General features: G+C 38.1%; 1 protein-coding gene across 4 annotated transcripts in view; it reads right to left on the minus strand.

Moving 5' to 3' along the window:
* Positions 1-24,631, minus strand: part of shdb (Src homology 2 domain containing transforming protein D, b) — a 94,534-nt gene that overhangs the window by 2,013 nt on the left and 67,890 nt on the right. For 2 of the 4 annotated variants that reach the window (XM_062027731.1, XM_062027730.1), the window contains exons 5-6: positions 15,620-15,794; positions 8,943-9,015 (exon numbers count right to left, since the gene is read on the minus strand). In XM_062027731.1, coding sequence (XP_061883715.1) covers positions 8,943-9,015; positions 15,620-15,794 — 248 coding nt within the window. Of the gene's footprint in view, positions 1-8,895; positions 9,016-15,619; positions 15,795-24,631 lie in introns of all 4 variants that reach the window. The other 2 variants (XM_062027732.1, XM_062027733.1) reach the window with 1 other exon arrangement.

A 24,631-nucleotide genomic window follows, 5' to 3' on the forward strand; every position in this document is an offset into this window, starting at 1 on the left:
AAAAAAAAAAAAAAAAAAAAGCATGCGCATAGCATAGATCCAACGAATCGATGACTAAATTAATCGGCAACTATTTTAATAATCGATTTTAATCAATTTAATCGATTAGTTGTTGCAGCCCTAATATATATATATATATATATATATATATATATATATATATATATATATATATATATATATATATATATATATATATATATATATATATATATATATATATATATATATATATATGTGTGTGTGTGTATGAAATACTTGACTTTCAGTGAATTCTAGCTATATATATATATATATATATATATATTTATTCTATTATACATATAAATAAATGATTTGATAATCGATTAATCTGTCGATTATTACTTCGATTGATCGATTAATAATCGGATAAAAGAGACAAACTACATTTCCATCCTATCCAGTATTTTATTGAAAAAAAACAGCATACTGGCACCATACTTATATAGATTATTGTTTCTCAGCTGTTTGTAAATGTTGCAGTTTATAAATAAAGGTTATGTAAAAAAAAAAAAAAAAAAAAAAAAAAAACAATTATTAAAAAAAAAAAAAAAAAAAAAAAAAAGCATGCGCATAGCATAGATCCAACGAATCGATGACTAAATTAATCGGCAACTATTTTAATAATCGATTTTAATCAATTTAATCGATTAGTTGTTGCAGCCCTAATATATATATATATATATATATATATATATATATATATATATATATATATATATATGTATGAAATGCTTGACTTTCAGTGAATTCTAGCTATATATATATATATATATATATATATATATATATATATATATATATATATATATATATATATATATATATATATATATATATATATATATATATATATATATATATATATATATATATATATATTTATTTTATTATACATATAAATAAAATAAATGCTTGAATTTCAGTGTACCGGAGGCTATCCAGTAGATGGCAGTATTGTCCTGTTTAACTTCTCCGTTCATGTCTGAGTATATCATTTCGGCCACCGTGTTCAATGGAGTAGTCTGTTCTACAAAATGTACAGGCAACATAACAACATACACCTTCCCCTTCCAACTGTCCTGGGTGACCTGAAATTCTTGTTTCCATTCGTTTTGGAACTCGCAAGCGTATTTCTTCATCTTGCTCGTCGACGGCGGCGCCACTTCTGCTTGGTCTCCTTGTTGTGTGCGCAGTTGTGCACTCGACTCTCTAAAAGCCGTAGATGTTATGACGTCATTGGGCAGGCAAGCTGTTTATATTGTGGGAAAGCGGACGTGAGAACAGGCTGTCCCCACTCAGGTCCGCATTGAGCTGGAGGGGGCGTGGCTTCCAGCTCATGGCTGAATACCGGTAGTTTGTCGGGAGAACATTTCTGCTGGGAGGTTATCGGGTGAGGCGCTGAATACCGGGAGCCTCCCGGTAAAACCGGGAGGGTTGGCAAGTATGTGGTAAAGGTAATTACAATTTGACCAGTTTGAGACGTGAAGACGCTTCATCACATCCGACCTGTGTTCTGGTTGGATGATGTGACTCCTGGCCATGGAAATCACCAAAAATGATTCCTGGGCGCGGCCACCGCTGCTGCCCACTGCTCCCCTCACCTCCCAGGGGGTGATCAAGGGTGATGGGTCAAATGCAGAGAATAATTTCGCCACACCTAGTGTGTGTGTGACTATCATTGCTACCTTAAAGGCCTACTGAAAGCCACTACTAGCGACCACGCAGTCTGATAGTTTATATATCAATGATGAAATCTTAACATTGCAACACATGCCAATACGGCCGGGTTAACTTATAAAGTGACATTTTACATTTCCCGCCACACTTCCGGTTGAAAAACTCCTTTGGATATGATTTATGCGCGTGACGTCACAAAATCCACGGAAGTGGTTGGACCCCATCGGACCCGATATAAAAACCTCTTGTTTTCTTCGACAAAATTCCACAGTATTCTGGACATCTGTGTTGGTGAATCTTTTGCAATTTGTTTAATGAACAATGGAGGCTGCAAAGAAGAACGTTGTAGGTGGGATGGATCGGTGTATTAGCGGCTAAGTACAATACTTACAGCAACACAACAAGGACTACTTACTACGCCTAGCCGATGCTTGCCGCCAAACCCACGGATGAAGTCCTTCGTCGCGCCGTCGATCGCTGGAACGCAGGTGAGCACGGCTGTTGATGGGAAGATGAGGGCTGGCTGGCGTAGGTGGAGCGCTAATGTTTTATCATAGTTCTGTGAGGTCCGGTTGCTAAGTTGCTAAATTAGCCTTAGCGTCGTTAGCAACAGCATTGTTAAGCCTTACCAGGCTGAGAATTTTTAACCGTGTAGTTACATGTCCATGGTTTAATAGTATTGTTGATCTTCTGTCTATCCTTCCAGTCAGGGGTTTATTTCTTTTGTTTCTATCTTCATTTGAGAATGATGCTATCACGTTAGCTCAGTAGCTAAGTGTGTCACCGATGTATTGTCGTGGAGATAAAAGTCACTTTAAATGTCCATTTCACGTGCTCGACTCTCATTTTCAAGAGGATATAGTATCCGAGGTGGTTTAAAATACAAATCCGTGATCCACAATAGAAAAAGGAGAGAGTGTGGAATCCAATGAGCCAGCTTGTACCTAAGTTACGGTCAGAGCGAAAAAAGATACGTCCTGCACTGCCTCTCTAGTCCTTTACTGTAACGTTCCTCATCCACGAATCTTTCATCCTCGCTCAAATTAATGGGGTAATCGTCGCTTTGTCGCTCCGAATCTCTCTCGCTCCATTGTAAACAACGGGGAATTGTGAGGAATACTAGCTCCTGTGACGTCACGCTACTTCCGCTACAGGCAAGGCTTTTTTTTTTATCAGCGAGCAAAAGTTGCCAACTTTATCGTCGATTTTCTCTACTAAATCCTTTCAGCAAAAATATCGCGAAATGATCAAGTATGACACATAGAATGGATCTGCTATTCCCGTTTAAATAAAAAAATAAGAATTTCAGTAGACCTTTAACTTGAAATACAATATGTAGGACACCTGGGTGACTTTGATACATTTGATCCATTAAGACAGTGTTTTTCAACCTTTTTGGAGCCAAGGATTAGAACAATTTTATATTCCCCCCCCCCCCCATTTTTTACCTGTATCTCACCTTTTTTGTAAGGGGCGCCAAAAGTTGGCAGACCCGTCAGCGATCCTGTTCTGTCTCCCTGTAATGTTCGATCCTGTTGTGTCTCCCTGTAATGTTTGTCTGATCTTGAACGGGATTGCGCTGAAAATTGTCATTTCCCCTCGGGGATTAATAAAGTATTTCTGATTCTGATTTTTGCGTTGAAAAAGTGCGGAGGCACACCACCAGCAGAAATTATTAAATAATATTATTATACATAAAAATAAATACAAAACGGATGGAAAAAATGGCCAAAACTAAGCAAATAAAAACCGAAGGAAATCACAATATTGAGCTCATTTTGATTAATTGAGTAATTAAAGCTCCGTCGTGCCATTTGTTTAGTTTGGAGTTTATATCCGCTCACATTCCAGACTGGACGCCATCCAAATGTGCAAGCAGACGTACGACTTTGCAGCTTGACCCACAGGAAGTCTGCACAAACTCCAGTCCACTCGTGTGAGTCACGCTCAGGCGTGTTTGTGTGTTTGTAGCAGTGATGTTAGTGTGTGTGTGTGTGTAGCAGTGATGTTAGTGTGTGTGTGTGTAGCAGTGATGTTAGTGTGTGTGTGTGTAGCAGTGATGTTAGTGTGTGTGTAGCAGTGATGTTAGTGTGTGTGTAGCAGTGATGTTAGTGTGTGTGTGTGTAGCAGTGATGTTAGTGTGTGTGTAGCAGTGATGTTAGTGTGTGTGTAGCAGTGATGTTAGTGTGTGTGTGTGTAGCAGTGATGTTAGTGTGTGTGTAGCAGTGATGTTAGTGTGTGTGTAGCAGTGATGTTTGTGTGCGTGTAGCAGTGATGTTAGTGTGTGTGTAGCAGTGATGTTAGTGTGTGTGTAGCAGTGATGTTTGTGTGCGTGTAGCAGTGATGTTAGTGTGTGTGTAGCAGTGATGTTAGTGTGTGTGTGTAGCAGTGATGTTAGTGTGTGTGTAGCAGTGATGTTAGTGTGTGTGTAGCAGTGATGTTTGTGTGTGTGTAGCAGTGATGTTTGTGTGTGTGTAGCAGTGATGTTAGTGTGTGTGTGTGTGTAGCAGTGATGTTAGTGTGTGTGTAGCAGTGATGTTTGTGTGTGTGTAGCAGTGATGTTTGTGTGTGTGTAGCAGTGATGTTAGTGTGTGTGTGTGTAGCAGTGATGTTAGTGTGTGTGTGTGTAGCAGTGATGTTAGTGTGTGTGTAGCAGTGATGTTAGTGTGTGTGTAGCAGTGATGTTAGTGTGTGTGTGTGTAGCAGTGATGTTAGTGTGTGTGTAGCAGTGATGTTAGTGTGTGTGTAGCAGTGATGTTAGTGTGTGTGTGTGTAGCAGTGATGTTAGTGTGTGTGTAGCAGTGATGTTAGTGTGTGTGTAGCAGTGATGTTTGTGTGCGTGTAGCAGTGATGTTAGTGTGTGTGTAGCAGTGATGTTAGTGTGTGTGTAGCAGTGATGTTTGTGTGCGTGTAGCAGTGATGTTAGTGTGTGTGTAGCAGTGATGTTAGTGTGTGTGTGTAGCAGTGATGTTAGTGTGTGTGTAGCAGTGATGTTAGTGTGTGTGTAGCAGTGATGTTTGTGTGTGTGTAGCAGTGATGTTTGTGTGTGTGTAGCAGTGATGTTAGTGTGTGTGTGTGTGTAGCAGTGATGTTAGTGTGTGTGTGTGTAGCAGTGATGTTAGTGTGTGTGTAGCAGTGATGTTTGTGTGTGTGTAGCAGTGATGTTAGTGTGTGTGTGTGTGTAGCACTGATGTTAGTGTGTGTGTGTGTAGCAGTGATGTTAGTGTGTGTGTAGCAGTGATGTTTGTGTGTGTGTAGCAGTGATGTTAGTGTGTGTGTGTGTAGCAGTGATGTTAGTGTGTATGTAGCAGTGATGTTAGTGTGTGTGTAGCAGTGATGTTAGTGTGTGTGTGTGTGTAGCAGTGATGTTAGTGTGTGTGTGTGTAGCAGTGATGTTAGTGTGTGTGTAGCAGTGATGTTTGTGTGTGTGTAGCAGTGATGTTAGTGTGTGTGTGTGTAGCAGTGATGTTAGTGTGTGTGTGTGTAGCAGTGATGTTAGTGTGTGTGTAGCAGTGATGTTTGTGTGTGTGTAGCAGTGATGTTAGTGTGTGTGTAGCAGTGATGTTAGTGTGTGTGTAGCAGTGATGTTTGTGTGTGTGTAGCAGTGATGTTAGTGTGTGTGTAGCAGTGATGTTAGTGTGTGTGTAGCAGTGATGTTAGTGTGTGTGTAGCAGTGATGTTAGTGTGTGTGTGTGTAGCAGTGATGTTAGTGTGTGTGTAGCAGTGATGTTAGTGTGTGTAGCAGTGATGTTAGTGTGTGTGTAGCAGTGATGTTAGTGTGTGTGTAGCAGTGATGTTAGTGTGTGTGTGTAGCAGTGATGTTAGTGTGTGTGTAGCAGTGATGTTAGTGTGTGTGTAGCAGTGATGTTAGTGTGTGTGTAGCAGTGATGTTAGTGTGTGTGTAGCAGTGATGTTAGTGTGTGTGTAGCAGTGATGTTAGTGTGTGTGTAGCAGTGATGTTAGTGTGTGTGTAGCAGTGATGTTAGTGTGTGTGTAGCAGTGATGTTAGTGTGTGTGTGTAGCAGTGATGTTAGTGTGTGTGTAGCAGTGATGTTAGTGTGTGTGTAGCAGTGATGATAGTGTGTGTGTAGCAGTGATGATAGTGTGTGTGTAGCAGTGATGTTAGTGTGTGTGTAGCAGTGATGATAGTGTGTGTGTAGCAGTGATGTTAGTGTGTGTGTAGCAGTGATGTTAGTGTGTGTGTAGCAGTGATGTTAGTGTGTGTGTAGCAGTGATGTTAGTGTGTGTGTGTAGCAGTGATGTTAGTGTGTGTGTAGCAGTGATGTTAGTGTGTGTGTAGCAGTGATGATAGTGTGTGTGTAGCAGTGATGATAGTGTGTGTGTAGCAGTGATGTTAGTGTGTGTGTAGCAGTGATGATAGTGTGTGTGTAGCAGTGATGTTAGTGTGTGTGTAGCAGTGATGTTAGTGTGTGTGTAGCAGTGATGTTAGTGTGTGTGTGTAGCAGTGATGTTAGTGTGTGTGTGTAGCAGTGATGTTAGTGTGTGTGTAGCAGTGATGTTAGTGTGTGTGTGTAGCAGTGATGTTAGTGTGTGTGTGTAGCAGTGATGTTAGTGTGTGTGTAGCAGTGATGTTAGTGTGTGTGTAGCAGTGATGTTAGTGTGTGTGTAGCAGTGATGTTAGTGTGTGTGTGTGTAGCAGTGATGTTAGTGTGTGTGTGTAGCAGTGATGTTAGTGTGTGTGTAGCAGTGATGTTAGTGTGTGTGTAGCAGTGATGTTAGTGTGTGTGTGTAGCAGTGATGTTAGTGTGTGTGTGTAGCAGTGATGTTAGTGTGTGTGTGTGTAGCAGTGATGTTAGTGTGTGTGTGTGTAGCAGTGATGTTAGTGTGTGTGTGTGTAGCAGTGATGCTATGTGCACCCCTCAACTCTCTGCTCCTGTGTGGAGGCCATTCATATTCATTATGGGGAGGATGATGTGTGCACTGAAGTGTGCTCTACCTGCCTGATTACCACTTAGGAGGTCCACTTTCACACCAAAAAAAGAGAGCTACAGAGAAGAAGAGCAGGGTGTGGGGGGTCAAGGACAGAGGCAGGCTGGGAGGCCACCAAGATGGATCATGCTAGTAATTACAAGCCAGCCATTAGAGCAGATAAGCATTATTGCAGCCTGCAAGTGAGTAGCGGAGGAAGACAGCAATGCAAAGTTCGCTTGATGGATGAAAGGAGGAGGGTAGAGACGGATGGAGGTGTGTGTGTGTGTGTGTGTGTGTGTGTGTGTGTGTGTGTGTGTGTGTGTGTGTGTGTGTGTGTGTGTGTGTGTGTGTGTGTGTGTGTGTGTGTACAATGGAAGATGCTCATGGAGGTTACAATGCATGTTGTGGTCCTCGGTCTTTGCATGAGTCGTGTTTGTGGTAAGTGACTCTCGGGAAAAAAGTTCACTCAAAAGAACAAAAGTGAGGTTCTCCTCTTACTGGGTAAGAACTATGGCGCCAGATCACTGCAAATACATTTTGGTGCAGAAACAAAAACTTTGGAGTTGTAGAAAAAGTTGTAATGACACTGAAACAATTATTGGTATTGTAAAATGTTGAACTAAAAAAGAAGAAGAAAAAAACAATATATATTTGGATTACAATTTGTTTTTCAATGCCAATCTGTTGTAATTGTTTTTTTCAGCATTTTAAGTGTTTTTATTTTCAACTTTTCTTTTTTTTTTTAGATTCAGATTCCCTTTCTTCAGTTTAGACTTCCTGGCACAGTTTTTACTCTCTCAAAGTAGACATAACAAAGAGCATTAAAGTGATGTTTAAACAGCCTCCAGCTGTACAGTGGAACCTCGATTTACCTCTCTATTGGCAAACTTTTCCGTTTAAGAACCTTTAGATTGTTATTATTGTAGCAACATGGTTGTTAACGTTTTTGAATTCACCAAAGGTACTTTCGTGTGTGCATGCGCATTAACAGTTAAGCTTGTGTTATTTTGTTATTTTGATAATGAATAGATTGTAGATCCATTACACACATCACATACATATATACATATATATATATATATATATATATATATATATATATATATATATATATATATATATATATATATATATATATATATATATATATATATATATATATATATATGTGTGTGTGTGTGTGTAGGGCTATATATATATATATATATATATATATATATATATATATATATATATATATATATATATATATATATATATGTGTGTGTGTGTAGGGCTATATATATATATGTATGTATATATGTGTGGGAAAAAATTCACAAGACTATTTCATCTCTACAGGCCTGTTTCATGAGAGGTTTTCCTCAATCCTCAGGAGATTTTTCCCACACATACATATTACGCTCTACCACGGTATCGAGCACTATTTTTTGGATAATCTAATTAAGACATATATATATATATATATATATATATATATATATATATATATATATATATATATATATATATATATATATATATATATATATATATATATATGTATATGTATATGTATATATATATATGTATATATGTATATGTATATGTATATATATATATGTATATATATATATATATATATGTATGTGTGTGTGTGTGTGTGTGTGTGTGTGTGTGTGTGTGTGTGTGTGTGTAGGGCTGCAACAACTAATCGATTAAATCGATTAAAATTGATTATAAAAATAGTTGGCGATTAATTTAGTCATCGATTCGTTGGATCTATGCTATGCGCATGCGCAGAGGCTTTTTATTATTATTATTTATTTTTATTTTTATTAACCTTTATTTATAAACTGCAACATTTACAAACCGCTGAGAAACAATAATCAAAATAAGTATGGTGCCAGTATGAGTTTTTTTTCAATAAAATACTGGAAAGGATAGAAATGTAGTTTGTCTCTTTTATCCGATTATTAATCGATTAATCGAAGTAATAATCAACAGATTAATCGATTATCAAATTAGTTGTTAGTTGCAGCCCTAATGTGTGTATATTATATATACATTTATATATATATATATATATATATATATATATATATATATATATATATATATATATATATATATATATATATATATATATATATATATATATATATATATATATATATATATATATATATATATATATATATATATATATATATATATAACAACACGTGACTTGGTACAGTAGAACCAGGACCGCCTGTGTACAGTTTGTGTGTGTGTGTTTACCGTAGAGACAGTGAGTAGTCGCATCGGTTGGTCTGGCTGGTCCTCACCAGGTAACTACACTCTTTACTCAGCGTCAGCAGAGACTCTGCTTCGGACCGTGACAGAGAACCGTGGTACCACCTGGGACACGGAGGGAGACACAATCCGACAATTGAACATGAAAGATATCTTCTTAGGGACGCTGACTCAGCTAAATAAACAGTTTAGTATCTAAGTGTCTATCAATAAGATCACTTCCCAGTTGTTCTTATCCTAAACAGTTATGTCCCCTTAGGATATACAGTGAATTAATCAGTTCCGGGGTCAAACCATCATCAAACTGAACTGTCAGACAAGTGTGGGACCTCAAAGTAGGAGTACCTCAATTTAAGAGTGTTTGGAGATTACAGCAGTTGCCACAAATTTAAAAAAATATTTTTTTTATTTTTATTTTTATTTTTTATTTTTTTGTCCTGTCCAGCTTCTCAGGCAAATCATATAGTAGATGTAGATGCCCGTATCGACTGTTCACATTTACTTTACAAAAGAGAAGTGTAGGATACTTCTCTTGTGCCTTATTTGTATTTGACCACTACTGTTTTCTGTTTATTTGTTACTGACTGTGGCAGGACACCTCTGCCTCTGTTTCACTTTATGTTGCTGGTAAATAATATGGTTGTAGTAGTAGGCTAAAGTTACATTATTTAGTATGCACTAATTAAAGGGGCAGAGCTTTAAGAGACATTTTAGCTTTTATATTTTATAAGATATATTTTTTGTAAGAACCACAATTAATAAATATATTTCAGTGAATAACTTATTGTTCAAATCTGTATATAAATATGTACATAAAGTGTTGTAATTATATTGTAAAATGGATGGATGGATGGATGGACGTTTAAAACAAAACATTAATTAGTAAGTATACATTTTTTGAGCCTTTTTAGAGAAAATTATATCATTGTAGTAAATTATGCAAATTACTCGATGATGTCATGGTGACCACACCCATAGCCACGCCCCCACAGGTATGTTGGCAGTTTATGGGAAACACTGTAGTGTTTTACTTCTTGTCTTGCACTCTCATTTTGGTGGCTTTTTCTCCTTTTTTGGTATTTTCCTGTAGCAGTTTCATGTCATCCTTTGAGCGATATTTCCCGCATCTACTTTGTTTTAGCAACCAAGAACATTTCAATTGTTTTCATCCTTCTTTGTGGGGACATTGTCGATTGTCACGTCATGTCCGGATGTACTTTGTGGACGCCGTCTTTGTTCCGCAGTAAGTCTTTGCTGTCGTCCAGCATTCTGTTTTTTGTTTACTTTGTAGCCAGATCAGGTTTAGTTTCGTTCTGCGTAGCCTTCCCTAAGCTTTCGTGTGCGTTTTGGCAAAAGGCTGGCGAATCCTCTCTTTGAAAAGATGCAGATGAACAAATGAATTAGCGCAAGAACCACAATGAATGATACCTGTCCTCTAAAACACCGACATTAAGTTCATATTTAACAATCAAAGCACCACAGAAGGCAGTAAAACTCATCAACAGCTTTTAAATGATCATTATGGAGTAAATGGTGCAGACAATTTAACTAGCATGTACAATATGCATTTATAGTAAGCCAGCTTAAGTGGAGTCAAGCATCTATTTGTGTGTTGAGAAACAGCACACCCTTTACACCAAGGATGAACAGACTCAAGTAAATGTGTCTTTTAAACCATCAAACCTAATTACTTTTTACTTTCTTCCTTCAGGTCTAATGAGCCCTGCTTAGCCGGAACACATTAACTCTTTACAGTGTCCCTGCTCATTAATGGATCCAAGTAAGCCAGTTGAAACTCAAGAAAAGTATCACTCCCCAGCCAAATATCCACTTGACCATGTATCCTGTTGCAATAATATAATATCACATTTAAATGTCTTCATCTACATTCTGAAATGATGGTAGAAAGCATCTAGTGTCGGAAATATTTTTGTTGTTTTTCTTATATACTGTATATGGCAGGGGTCACCAACGCGGTGCCCGCGGGCACCAGGTAGCCCGTAAGGACCAGATGAGTAGCCCGCTGGCCTGTTCTAAAAATAGCTCAAATAGCAGCACTTACCAGTGAGCTGCCTCTATTTTTTACATTTTATTTATTTACTAGCAAGCTGGTCTCGCTTTGCCCGACATTTTTAATTCTAAGAGAGACAAAACTCAAATAGAATTTGAAAATCCAAGAAAATATTTTAAAGACTTGGTCTTCACTTGTTTAAATTTCATTAATTTTTTTTACTTTGCTTCTTATAACTTTCAGAAAGACAATTTTAGAGAAAAAAATACAACTTTAAAAATGATTTTAGGATTTTTAAACACATATACCTTTTTACCTTTTAAATTCCTTCCTCTTCTTTCCTGACAATTTAAATCAATGTTCAAGTACATTTATTGTTTTTATTGTAAAGAATAATACATAAATTTTAATTCAATTCTTCATTTTAGCTTCTGTTTTTTCGACGAAGAATATTTGTGAAATATTTCTTCAAACTTATTATGATTAAAATTCAAAAAAAATATTCTGGCAAATCTAGAAAATCTGTAGAATCAAATTTAAATCTTATTTCAAAATCTTTTGAATTTCTTTTAAAATGTTTGTTCTGGAAAATCTAGAAGAAATAATGATTTGTCTTTGTTAGAAATATAGCTTGGTCCAATTTGTTATATATTCTAACAAAGTGCAGATTGGATTTTAACCTATTTAAAACATGTCATCAAAATTCTAAAATTAATCTTAATCAGGAAAAATTACTAATGATGTTCCATAAATTCTTTTTTTAATTTTTTCAAAAACATTCGAATTAGCTAGTTTTTCTCTTCTTTTTTTCGGTTGAATTTGGAATTTTAAAGAGTCGAAATTGAAGATAAACTATGTTTCAAAATGTAATTGTCATTTTTTTTGTGTTTTCTCCTCTTTTAAACCGTTCTATTAAGTGTAAATATCATTAATTATTAATAATAACATTGAGTTAAAGGTCAATTGAGCAAATTGGCTATTTCTGGCAATTTATTGAAGTGTGTATCAAACTGGTAGCCCTTCGCATTAATCACTACCCAAGAAGTAGCTCTTGGTTCAAAAAGGTTGGTGACCCCTGGTGTATGGGCTCCTGGCATCCACACTCTATGTCCACAGTGGGGTCCGGGGGCCACATTTGGCCCACCGAGTTGTTGTTTTGGGCCGCCAAAGGATGTGAACTAGGGCTGGGCGTTATATCGATATACTCCATATATCGCGGGTTTGTCTCTGTGCGATATAGAAAATGACTATATGGTGATATTGGAGTTTACGTTCTCATGCAGTTGCTTTTAGCTGAGGGCATTAAACTGACCATCTATTTGCTGCATTGTTAGCCACCTCGTACTTGCTGTATTTTACCAGTTAGAATGCATAAAAAAAGAAAAACATAGGGATTGTGAATGATAGGAAAAAAAGTCAAAATAATGCAGTTCACCTTTAATATCTAATTATAAACATACTTCAACTGCATTTTTTTGTTAGGCTAAAGTCAGCCCTAACCTGGAGAACAGAGGCGTCAAAGTGGTTTTCACTGAGGGCCACATCCAGGGCCGGCCCGTGGCATAGACCGTATAGGCAAATGCTAAGGGCGCCGTCCATCAGGGGGCGCCACGCCAGTGCCAAAAATGTTGGAGAAAAAAAAAAGAAAAAAAAGTTGGTACTATTATTTCTAAATACAAAAAATAGTCCCACGTTAATTAAAATGCAAAGTAAAGCCTATTTAATAGAAATATTATTTGTTACAACATTACGCCCCCCCGCACGGTGCGCCCCCTCCCTTCCAGTATCATGACTCTTACCACATCAAAAAATCAACACAAGATGTCAAAACGGCCAAAACTGTCAGGTGCCCAGGGAAGAAAAAAATAGAAAAGAAGAGGAGGAGAAACGAGAAAAAGACAGAGGTAGCAGGTAGGTAACGTTAGCCTACATGAAATTATTTGTCTGTTACAGAATGTGATAGTAACCTGGCTTTTTAGCATTAAGCTAATGTTACATGATTCGGCAATTGCTAATCAATAAATAGCTAGTTCTGTTTTAACGTCGGGTTAATATTGTGGAGGGGGCTAAATTGTTATGGAAAATAATAATGTAACGCTAGGTAATTACAGTACTCCCACCTTACATTCCTCAGGGACATTTGTATTAGATCTTTTAAGCAGGTGTTTTTTGTTTACATTGTTATTGCCTTCTGGTTAGCTAATGTTTGCCCTGCAGGTAATAGTCACTTTTCCACTCCTTTATATATTAGGTATAGTTGTAAGCCTAGTTGTTAAAGTGCACATCATTAATGTTAATTAAGCAATACCACATGAGAGGGAATGCTGTTTTTTAATTTGAGCACTGCTGTGATTCGGTTAAAGATAATCATAACATAACATTCTCATATAATATGTTAATTTGCTTTCTTTAAGTAAAAAAAAAGGTCAAAGACAAAGCTATTCGGTTTCTTGTGAGTATATACACTTCACTGCCGATTGGGGGGGGCACCTAAAATCTTGCCTAGGGCGCCAGATTGGTTAGGGCCAGGCCTGGCCACATCGCAGTTATGTTGGGCCCCAGAGGGCTTCTTCTAACAGTGAATACTATTATTACACAATTTTTTATGCATTTTATTAGTAGATTTTTTAAAAAATAAAATGTAAAAGAAATATGGTAAGTTGCAATAATTTCACCTCAAAATGTAGTGTATATTACTGTAAATGGAAAAACAGTACTGTTGTTTTTATGGTTTAAAAAAGGCAGTTCAGTTGCCAGAATTTTACTGTAAAATGTTTTAAAAATTTTTTTACTGTAAATAAAAAAAATGAGATTTTACAGTAAAATTTTGGCACCTGAGCTGACAGTTTTTGTTTTTTACGGCAAATCAAGAAGTGTATGTTTTTCGGTGTATTACTGTAAATGCCAAAACGGCACCACCGTTTATTACAGTAAAAAAAAAAAAAGTACTGTTTTTTTCATTTAGAGAAAAATGCTGTAAAAACCACAGTAAATTTCACAATTTGACCATGAAATCTATTGCTACTTTTACATTGCACACTTTGATGGATAACTTGCTTTGAAATCATTATTATTAGTATTTAGTTCTATTTAAAAAATGGTTTGAATGTTTGATCATATGTTTTTGCATAATTAAACAATATTTAAGTTAATATAATTTGCACATGGAGTACTTACACTTTTTTCTCTGAAAAATAGAAAGAAAGAATACATTTAGTAAGAAAGGTTACAGTACTTTATTGATACATATTTCCAGGCTTTCGAAGGCCAAATAAAATCTGTCCCCCGGGCCTTGAGTTTTACACATGTGCTCTAGGGATGTGCGTATCGATCCTGTGGTATCGATATATCGATACTCACACGCTACTCATTTGGCATCACTTTTCTGAAAAAAGTATCGATATAAACCAAAAAACGGCGTGTGGGGGGTGCAAGCATCACTTTCAGATGTTTTTGATGACTTACTTAACTTCCTATGTGCTGGGACAGCCCTGTAGCTGGCAGAGTATAGAGCTGGCCCAGTCACGTGACAGGAGACAGCCAATGAGCGTGGTCAACATGCAACACACACACAGCCAGCCGACTGTAGCGATGCAGCCAGGCATATCCAGTGTTGTCCAATTGTTGACTTAAAACAGGCATTGTTTTTTTTTTTTTTAGTAATGTTTACTGAATATTTTTGTTTAAATTATTATCCTAAATTCAAATAATTTCCACACAGGGGAACTGTTAGTTGAAAATTGCTTGAGTATATTTTAAAACAAGATAAGAAAGAGATACAATTTGGACATTCTTCATCTTTGCATTATAGTTTTATTTTTTACCAAGAAAATCTTGAATATATGATTGAATGTGATTTTGGTTTTAATCTGTAACATGATTTCTTACATTTCGAAAACATTAGCCTATTTTATATTTCATTAATTGCTAATTATATCACAAACTTTAAAAAATAACTGCAGCTTCTTGCAATTCGGATTTGACTGTTAATTGGAAAGCCCTAATATTTAATTATTATTATATATAATATATAGTTATTATTATATATAATATTTAATTTATTTTTCATATTTATGTTATTTGTTTTAATTTTACTTTTATTATATATTGACCATAATAAATGTGGTGATTTGTCTTAAATAATAACAATAGTAATAATATTTTTGACTGACAAAAAATTGCCAATAAGAAATTATTGGTATCGGTATCGATGAAAATGCAAGAAAAAGTATCGGTATCGTATCGAATCCTAAAAGTGTGGTATCGCCCATCTCTAATGTGCTCTCGTGCTTTGTGCAAGCAATACTGAAGACCAAAATGGGGCCACAAACCAAATCTTAGCTGTTTAGGGCCACAAAAGGCCTAGAGCCAGCCCTGCATGGGCGTCACTAAATATTGAATTCCCAACTGTGAAAGATTTCTATGTTAAAGCGCGCACGCACCCACATTATAGCACCGTGCACATTTAGTATTCACCTAATGTCAAGTTTATGGCTAGCGTTATAAAAGTATTTATTCCTTCACCTTCTATTAGAAAAGGTAATTAAATTAATGACTACAAGGATGTTGATTAACGACTGAATATAAAAACCTTTTAATGTAATTAAAAGTCAACATCAATGTGACCTATGACCTCCTACTGTACACTGAAAGTGATATATATGCCTTTGTATGGCGGCTATACTGTACTGTACATACACTTGCTTCTCCAGGGGCAGGGCGGGGTCCACTCTCTCGCCCACCATGGTGAGGCCTTCCTGGGGCATCCGAAACTTCACGCCCCCGCCCGCCAGCGGGCTGGACCAGGGCCCCGGTGGACGCAGGCGCTCCGTGGGCGACGAGGAGCGGTCCCACTCTGGCCCGTCAAACTGCACTGTGGGCACACATCAAAAAAACCCGTTATTTACACTTTACTACCACGATCATCAAGATAAGACTTATTTGTCCATTGAAAAACAACTCCCGTATTTTTCGGAGTATAAGTCGCTCCGGAGTATAAGTCGCACCGGCCGAAAATGCACAATAAAGAAGGAAAAAAACATATATAAGTCGCACTGGAGTATAAGTCGCATTTTTTGGAGAAATGTATTTGATAAAAGCCAACACTAAGAATAGACATTTGAAAGGCAATTTAAAATGTCTAAAGAATAGTGAACAACAGGCTGAATAAGTGTACGTTATATGAGGTATAAATAACCAACTGCTATGTTAACGTAACATATTATGGTAAGAGTCATTCAAATAACTATAACATATAGAACATGCTATACGTTTACCAATCTGTCACTCCTAATCGCTAAATCCCATGAAATCTTATACGTCTAGTCTCTTACGTGAATAATATTATTTGATATTTTACGCTAATGTGTTAATCATTTCACACATAAGTCGCTCCTGAGTATAAGTCGGCCAAACTATAAAAAAAACTGCCACTTATAGTCCGAAAAATACGGTACACATATTTTCTGGACTATCGAGCGCACCGGTATATAAGCCGCACCTGCTAAATTTTAGAAGACATTTTTTCCCCCCTATATAAGCCGCAGATATATACGTTGCAAAATTAGTTATTTTCACAGAAAGATTTAATATATGTTTATTTACATACTGTGTCTGTAACAGGGTCTGAGGCCGTATGTTTTGGACACTCGGGTGAAGAGAGGGGCTGAACTGTCAACTGATCACCATCTGGTGGTGAGTTGGGTTAGATGGCGGGGGAAACCTCTGGACAGACCTGGCAAACCCAAGCGTGTAGTGCGGGTGAACTGGGAACGTTTGGAGGAGTCCTCTATCCGGAAGGACTTCAACTCCCACCTCCGGCGGGACTTCTCTGCCATCCCTGTGGAGGTTGGGGACATTGAACAGGAATGGGCAATGTTCAAAGCCTCTATTGCTAAAGCTGCAGATGCGAGCTGTGGCCAGAAGGTCTTAGGTGCCTCAAGGGGCGGTAACCCTCGAACACCCTGGTGGACAGTGGTGGTCAGGGAAGCTGTCCGACTGAAGAAGGAGTCCTACCGGGGTATGTTATCCCAGGGGACTCCGGAGGCAGTTGCAAGGTACCGACGGGCCCGAAGGGCAGCGGCCGTGGCTGTGGACGAGGCTAAGCAGAGGGTGTGGGAGCAGTTCGGGGAATCCATGGAGAAGGACTATCGGGCGGCACCAAAGCTGTTCTGGAAGACCATACGGCACCTCAGGAGGGGGAAGCAGGGAACCATCCAAGCTGTGTACGGCAAGGATGGGACTTTGCTGACTTCAAGTGAGGAAGTCGTAGGGCGTTGGAAAGAGCACTTTGAGGAACTCCTGAACCCAAATACATCAGACACACCCTCCCTGATAGGAGCAGGGCCTGAGGATGATGGGGGATCGACGTCGATCTCTCGGGGTGAAGTCACTGAGGTAGTTAGACAACTCCACAGTGGCAAAGCTCCGGGGGTTGACGAGATCCGTCCAGAAATGCTGAAGGCTCTGGGTGTTGATGGGCTGTCTTGGTTGATACGCCTTTTCAACATTGCGTGGAAGTCTGGGACAGTGCCGAGGGAGTGGCAGACTGGGGTGGTGGTTCCCCTTTTCAAAAAGGGGGACCAGAGGGTGTGTGCTAATTACAGGGGTATCACACTACTCAGCCTCCCTGGGAAAGTTTACGCCAAGGTACTGGAAAGGAGGGTCCGGCCGATAGTCGAACCTCAGATTCAAGAGGAGCAATGTGGATTCCGTCCTGGTCGTGGAACAACTGACCAACTCTTTACGCTTGCGGGAATCCTGGAGAGGGCCTGGGAGTATGCCTATCCAGTCTACATGTGTTTTGTGGATTTGGAGAAGGCGTATGACCGCGTCCCTCGGGAGATCTTGTGGGAGGTGCTGAGGGAGTACGGAGTGAGGGGAACCCTGCTAAGGGCCATCCAATCTCTGTACAACCAAAGCGAGAGTTGTGTCCGGGTGCTTGGATGTAAGTCGGATCCGTTTCCAGTGGGGGTTGGTCTCCGCCAGGGCTGCGCTCTGTCACCTATCCTGTTTGTGATTTTCATGGACAGGATTTCTAGGCGGAGTCGTGGCCATGGCGGAGAGGGTATACGTCTCGGGGGGCTAAAGGTTGCGTCACTGCTGTTTGCAGATGATGTGGTCCTGATGGCACCTTCGGTTCGTGACCTTCAGCTCTCACTGGATCGGTTCGCAGCCGAGTGTTCAGCGGCTGGAATGAGGATCAGCATCTCCAAATCTGAGGCCATGGTTCTCAGCAGGAAACCGATGGTTTGTACAGTCCGGGTAGGGGACAGGACTCTGTCCCAGGTGGAGGAGTTTAAGTATCTCGGGGTCTTGTTCACGAGTGAGGGAAAGATGGAGAAGGAAATCAGCCGGAGAATCGGAGCAGCTGGGGCAGTATTGCAGTCTCTCTGCCGCACTGTTGTGACGAAACGGGAGCTGAGCCAGAAGGCAAAGCTCTCGGTCTACCGAGCTATCTACATTCCTACTCTCACCTATGGTCATGAAGTGTGGGTAATGACCGAAAGAATAAGATCGCGGATACAAGCGGCCGAAATGAGTTTCCTCAGAAGGGTGGCTGGCATCTCCCTTAGAGATAGGGTGAGAAGTGCAGTCACCCGAGAGAGACTCGGAGTAGAGCCGCTGCTCCTTCGCTTGGAAAGGAGCCAGCTTAGGTGGTTCGGGCATCTCGTGCGGATGCCTCACGAGCGTCTCCCTAGGGAGGTCCTCGTTGCACGTCCCACTGGGAGGAGGCCCCCCGGCAGGCCAAGGACCAGATGGGGGGATTACATCTCCTCTCTGGCCTGGGAACGCTTCGGGATTCCCCAGGAGGAAGTCGCAAATGTTGCTCTGGAGAGGGAAGTCTGGGGGTCTTTGCTGGAGCTGCTGTCCCCGCGACCCGATTCCGGATAAGCGGTTGAAGATGGATGGATGGTGTCTGTAACACGGCAGTACAACGGCTGATCAAACAAAACAGAAGTCATGGTCATGGACCCACTAGCTGCGGAAGCTGGCTCTCCAATCAACTAAACAGACTCAATAAGTCCACGGTGACGTTTTGGTGAATTTATCAAATTAAAACAATACAAAAATAATGCCATTTTAAGTTAATAATACTAACGTGTTAGCATATTAGCTAATGCTAACGACATTAGTTTAATTACATTACGATAGCCCGCACAAATATGCATGAAAACACTCCGACAGACATCACACATGGGGCGGTTTAGTAAGTAAGAATTGTTTTAGTTATATTGTAAAACTTACAAACGTTGCTCGGAGTGATGGACGGGGAATCCCTACGAGTAGAAACGCTATGGACAGCTAGAAGACGGAAGTAGCGCAGTGATCAAAGCATTTAAAAGTAATAATAGGCTTGTTTATTTTGGAGAAACCTGCTGAGCCACCTCACTCCATCTCAAAGCCTGAACAGACTTTGCATTCTGATGTTCTTCACTAGTATAAAAACGGACTCTGATATAGACAAGGTTGGCTTCGACAAGTGTGGCAGCTTACTCAAATGTGGTATGGTATGTTATGGTATGGTACAAGTACAACAAAATGTTATTTTCACCACAAACCCGTTCTAGATTAGACAAACATTGTACAGGGTAACGGAATTTACGGCGCTCCGTAAAAGGTGGTGAAAAAGGTACTTGCTGGGGGAGGATGAGGTAAAGGATGAGTGAAAATCAGTTTTTGCCTTGAAAATCAACTTCCATTAAATCAGTTTTTGCCTTGAAAATCAACTTTTACCTTAAAAATCAGTTTTTACCTTGAACATCAGTTTTTACCTTGAAAATCAGTTTTTAACTTGAAAATCTGTTTTTGCCTTGAAAATCAACTTTTACCTTGAAAATCTGTTTTTGCCTTAAAAATCAGTTTTTAACTTGAAAATCAGTTTTTACCTTGAACATCAGTTTTTACCTTGAACATCAGTTTTGCCTTGAAAATCACTTTTTAACTTGAAAATCAGTTTTTACCTTGAAAATCAGTTTTTGCCTTGAAAATCAACTTTTACCTTGAAAATCAGTTTTTGCCTTGAAAATCTGTTTTTAACTTGAAAATCAGTTTTTAACTTGAAAATCAGTTTTTACCTTGAAAATCAGTTTTTAACTTGAAAATCAACTTTTACCTTGAAAATCTGTTTTTGCCTTGAAAATCAACTTCCATCCAATCAGTTTTTGCCTTGAAAATCAACTTTTACCTTAAAAATCAGTTTTTAACTTGAAAATCAGTTTTTACCTTGAACATCAGTTTTTACCTTGAACATCAGTTTTGCCTTGAAAATCACTTTTTAACTTGAAAATCAGTTTTTACCTTGAAAATCAGTTTTTGCCTTGAAAATCAACTTTTACCTTGAAAATCAGTTTTTGCCTTGAAAATCTGTTTTTAACTTGAAAATCAGTTTTTAACTTGAAAATCAGTTTTTACCTTGAAAATCAGTTTTTAACTTGAAAATCAACTTTTACCTTGAAAATCTGTTTTTGCCTTGAAAATCAACTTCCATCCAATCAGTTTTTGCCTTGAAAATCAACTTTTACCTTGAAAATCAACTTTTACCTTGAAAATCAGTTTTTACCTTGAAAATCACTTTTTGCCTTGAAAATCAGTTTTTACCTTGAAAATCAGTTTTTGCCTTGAAAATCAACTTTTACCTTGAAAATCAGTTTTTGCCTTGAAAATCTGTTTTTAAATTGAAAATCAGTTTTTACCTTGAAAATCAGTTTTTAACTTGAAAATCAACTTTTACCTTGAAAATCTGTTTTTGCCTTGAAAATTAACTTCCATCCAATCAGTTTTTGCCTTGAAAATCAACTTTTACCTTGAAAATCAACTTTTACCTTGAAAATCAGTTTTTAACTTGAAAATCAACTTTTACCTTGAAAATCTGTTTTTGCCTTGAAAATTAACTTCCATCCAATCAGTTTTTGCCTTGAAAATCAACTTTTACCTTGAAAATCAACTTTTACCTTGAAAATCAGTTTTTACCTTGAAAATCAGTTTTTGCCTTGAAAATCAGTTTTTACCTTGAAAATCAACTTTTACCTTGAAAATCAGTTTTTGCCTTGAAAATCTGTTTTTAACTTGAAAATCAGTTTTTAACTTGAAAATCAGTTTTTACCTTGAAAATCAGTTTTTAACTTGAAAATCAACTTTTACCTTGAAAATCTGTTTTTGCCTTGAAAATCAACTTCCATCCAATCAGTTTTTGCCTTGAAAATCAACTTTTACCTTGAAAATCAACTTTTACCTTGAAAATCAGTTTTTACCTTGAAAATCACTTTTTGCCTTGAAAATCAGTTTTTACATTGAAAATCAGTTTTTGCCTTGAAAATCAACTTTTACCTTGAAAATCAGTTTTTGCCTTGAAAATCTGTTTTTAACTTGAAAATCAGTTTTTAACTTGAAAATCAGTTTTTACCTTGAAAATCAGTTTTTAACTTGAAAATCAACTTTTACCTTGAAAATCTGTTTTTGCCTTGAAAATTAACTTCCATCCAATCAGTTTTTGCCTTGAAAATCAACTTTTACCTTGAAAATCAACTTTTACCTTGAAAATCAGTTTTTACCTTGAAAATCAGTTTTTGCCTTGAAAATCAGTTTTTACCTTGAAAATCAACTTTTACCTTGAAAATCAGTTTTTGCCTTGAAAATCAGTTTTTGCCTTGAAAATCAACTTTTACCTTGAAAATCAGTTTTTGCCTTGAAAATCAACTTTTACCTTGAAAATCAACTTTTACCTTGAAAATCAACTTTTACCTTGAAAATCAGTTTTTACATTGAAAATCAACTTTTACCTTGAAAATCAGTTTTTGCCTTGAAAATCAGTTTTTACCTTGAAAATCTGTTTTTGCCTTGAAAATCAAATTTTACCTTGAAAATCAACTTTTACCTTGAAAATCAGTTTTTACCTTGAAAATCAGTTTTTGCCTTGAAAATCAGTTTTTACCTTGAAAATCAGTTTTTGCCTTGAAAATCAACTTTTACCTTGAAAATCAGTTTTTACCTCGAAAAGCATTTTTTACCCTGAAAATCAGTTCACCTCAGACTGGACTCCTATGGTATAGGGGGCACAGACTGGGGCCGAGAAAACAAACTTGATAGCCGATAAGCACATATTCACATGTTTACACAGAAACCATAAGACTTGCAACAGGTGGGAAGGGGGCAGGCATCCGGCCTGATGCGCTGCTCCGTTTCCCGTCATATCATGTCTATCTTGCTCATATGGAGAAGTCCCACCAACTTTGGTTATTTTTCCAAGGTTTGTCTCGGTAGACTCCCTTGATTTTTCTATTTGGTACGATCCGTTTTAATCCAGTTTGTCGCTCTCTCTCTCTCTCACATTACAGCCATGTCAACAAAAGCCTTGGACAACAAAGATGGCTGCCGCGGCCCCACAATGCATTGCACAATCACATGCCTTTTCCAGCTCTGTTATAGACCCTTGCTTTTGTAAAGCGATGGAGACTACGGTGGAATAAAAGGTGCTCATTGAAACATTTACAGAATCCAGGGTTTGAGGTTCTTAACCAGCATGGTGAGAGGACTGTGCTGCTTGGTGCAATGACAGCAGGTGGTAGACATGTTGGCTCGGGTCAGAGACTTCAGATGTTTGAGGTTGAGCAGGGGTGATAGAACATATGCAAGGACCAACAGGGGGGGTTGGTGTTCAGGGCGAGAGGTCACCTTGGTCCTTAGCAGAGGGTAGACCATGGCAGCGTGGACAACTACCACATCTCCAATAGAGGAAGGCGGGGTGATAGGTGTGACAAATGGGAGACGGGAGTGAGAAAAGCACAGATGGCTTAAACAAAAAGCAGATCTGGGAGCGAGGCAGCGATGATTATGAGGTGAGACTCAAACTGGGTGCAAGATTTTAATGAGAGGAGGGGGGGGGGGGGGGGGTGGCAGGAAGTTACCATCATGACATGAGGGTGAAGCACCAAGAACTTTGGCAATGTACTGCAGAAAGTTGCTTTATTGGGAGTGAACTGTGGTGCTGAATTTCCCCCAGGGATCAATAAAGTACTTTCTATTCTATTCTATTTATAAACACACCTTTCTGCACAACAGGTACTTTTATGAGTGGCTATATTATTTGTACTCTTCTGGGCAATTGCACCAAATCAGTGCCATGTGAAGTCAGAGGAACTAAAATGTATTAATGCACAGGAAAATTAACAACAAAATATTATTTATGAAGCAAAGTGTCCTCCATACTGATCTAATAGTTAAATAGCACACATTAAAGGATCACATTCAGGGGTTTAAAATATCAGTACAGTCCTATTATATGTACCTAAATTATTGTGATGTTAAGGAGGATATGTACCGTATTTTACGGACTATAAGGCACACTTAAAATTAGGGATGTCCGATAATGGCTTTTTGCCGATATCCGATATCCCGATATTGTCCAACTCTTTAATTACCGATACCGATATCAACCGATACCGATATATACAGTCGTGGAATTAACACATTATTATGCCTAATTTGGACAACCAGGTATGGTGAAGATAAGGTCCTTTTAAAAAAAATTAATAAAATAAAATAAGATAAATAAATAAATAAATTTAAAAAAAATTCTTGAATAAAAAATAAAGTACAACAATATAAAAACAGTTACATAGAAACTAGTAATTACAGAAAATGAGTAAAATTAACTGTTAAAGGTTAGTACTATTAGTGGAGCAGCAGCACGCACAATCATGTGTGCTTACGGACTGTATCCTTTGCAGACTGTATTGATATATATTGATATATTCTTAATATTAATAACTGTATCCCTTGCAGACTGTATTGATATATATTGATATATAATGTAGGAAGCAGAATATTAATAACAGAAAGAAACAACCCTTTTGTGTGAATGAGTGTGAATGGGGGAGGGAGGTTTTTTGGGTTGGTGCACTAATTGTAAGTGTATCTTGTGTTTTTTATGTTGATTTAATTCAAAAAAAAAAAAAAAAAAGCGATACCGATAATAAAAAAAACGATACCGATATTTTCCGATATTACATTTTAAAGCATTTATCGGCCGATAATATCAGCAGGCCGATATTATCGGACATCTCTACTTAAAATCCTTTTTTTTCCTCAAAACTCGACAGTGTGCCTTATTCTAATGTACGGAAGTACCTTAACTTCACCATACCTGGTTGTCCAAATTAGGCATAATAATGTGTTAATTCCACGACTGCATATATCGGTTGATATCGGTATCGGTAATTAAAGAGTTGGACAATATTGGAATATCGGATATCGGCAAAAAGCCATTATCGGACATCCCTACTCCAGATAAATAGAGCAACCCTCCCAGCTTTATAAAACAACCGATGTTTTTGAGCACACCTAATGTTTACCCTCACAGAGGTGCTTTTTACTTGGCACTAACAGACGCTCACCTGGACACAATAATTCATCACAAGATCATTGAGAGGCGGCAATAATTACAGTTATCTGACAGATGGTATCCACCTTGAAAAATGGTGTGGCCATGGCAGCACCAAGAACAAAATGAGGCTTCATGGAGTAAGTGAGGGGTTGGAAAAAAAGGCCCCCGGTTCTGTCCTAGCTACCTAGAGGAGGGTTTACAGGCTGAAAATAGCTCATTATCCACCGTGGCCGGCAATAATCTGTGCTCTACAAGGTCTGACAAAAGCGTACATTATGCCATTTGGTATTTATGCGCGACACTTAGGCTAAAAAGATTACAAAAGG

The sequence above is a fragment of the Entelurus aequoreus genome, linkage group LG19, assembly GCF_033978785.1.
Source record: "Entelurus aequoreus isolate RoL-2023_Sb linkage group LG19, RoL_Eaeq_v1.1, whole genome shotgun sequence".
NCBI lineage: Eukaryota > Metazoa > Chordata > Actinopteri > Syngnathiformes > Syngnathidae > Entelurus > Entelurus aequoreus.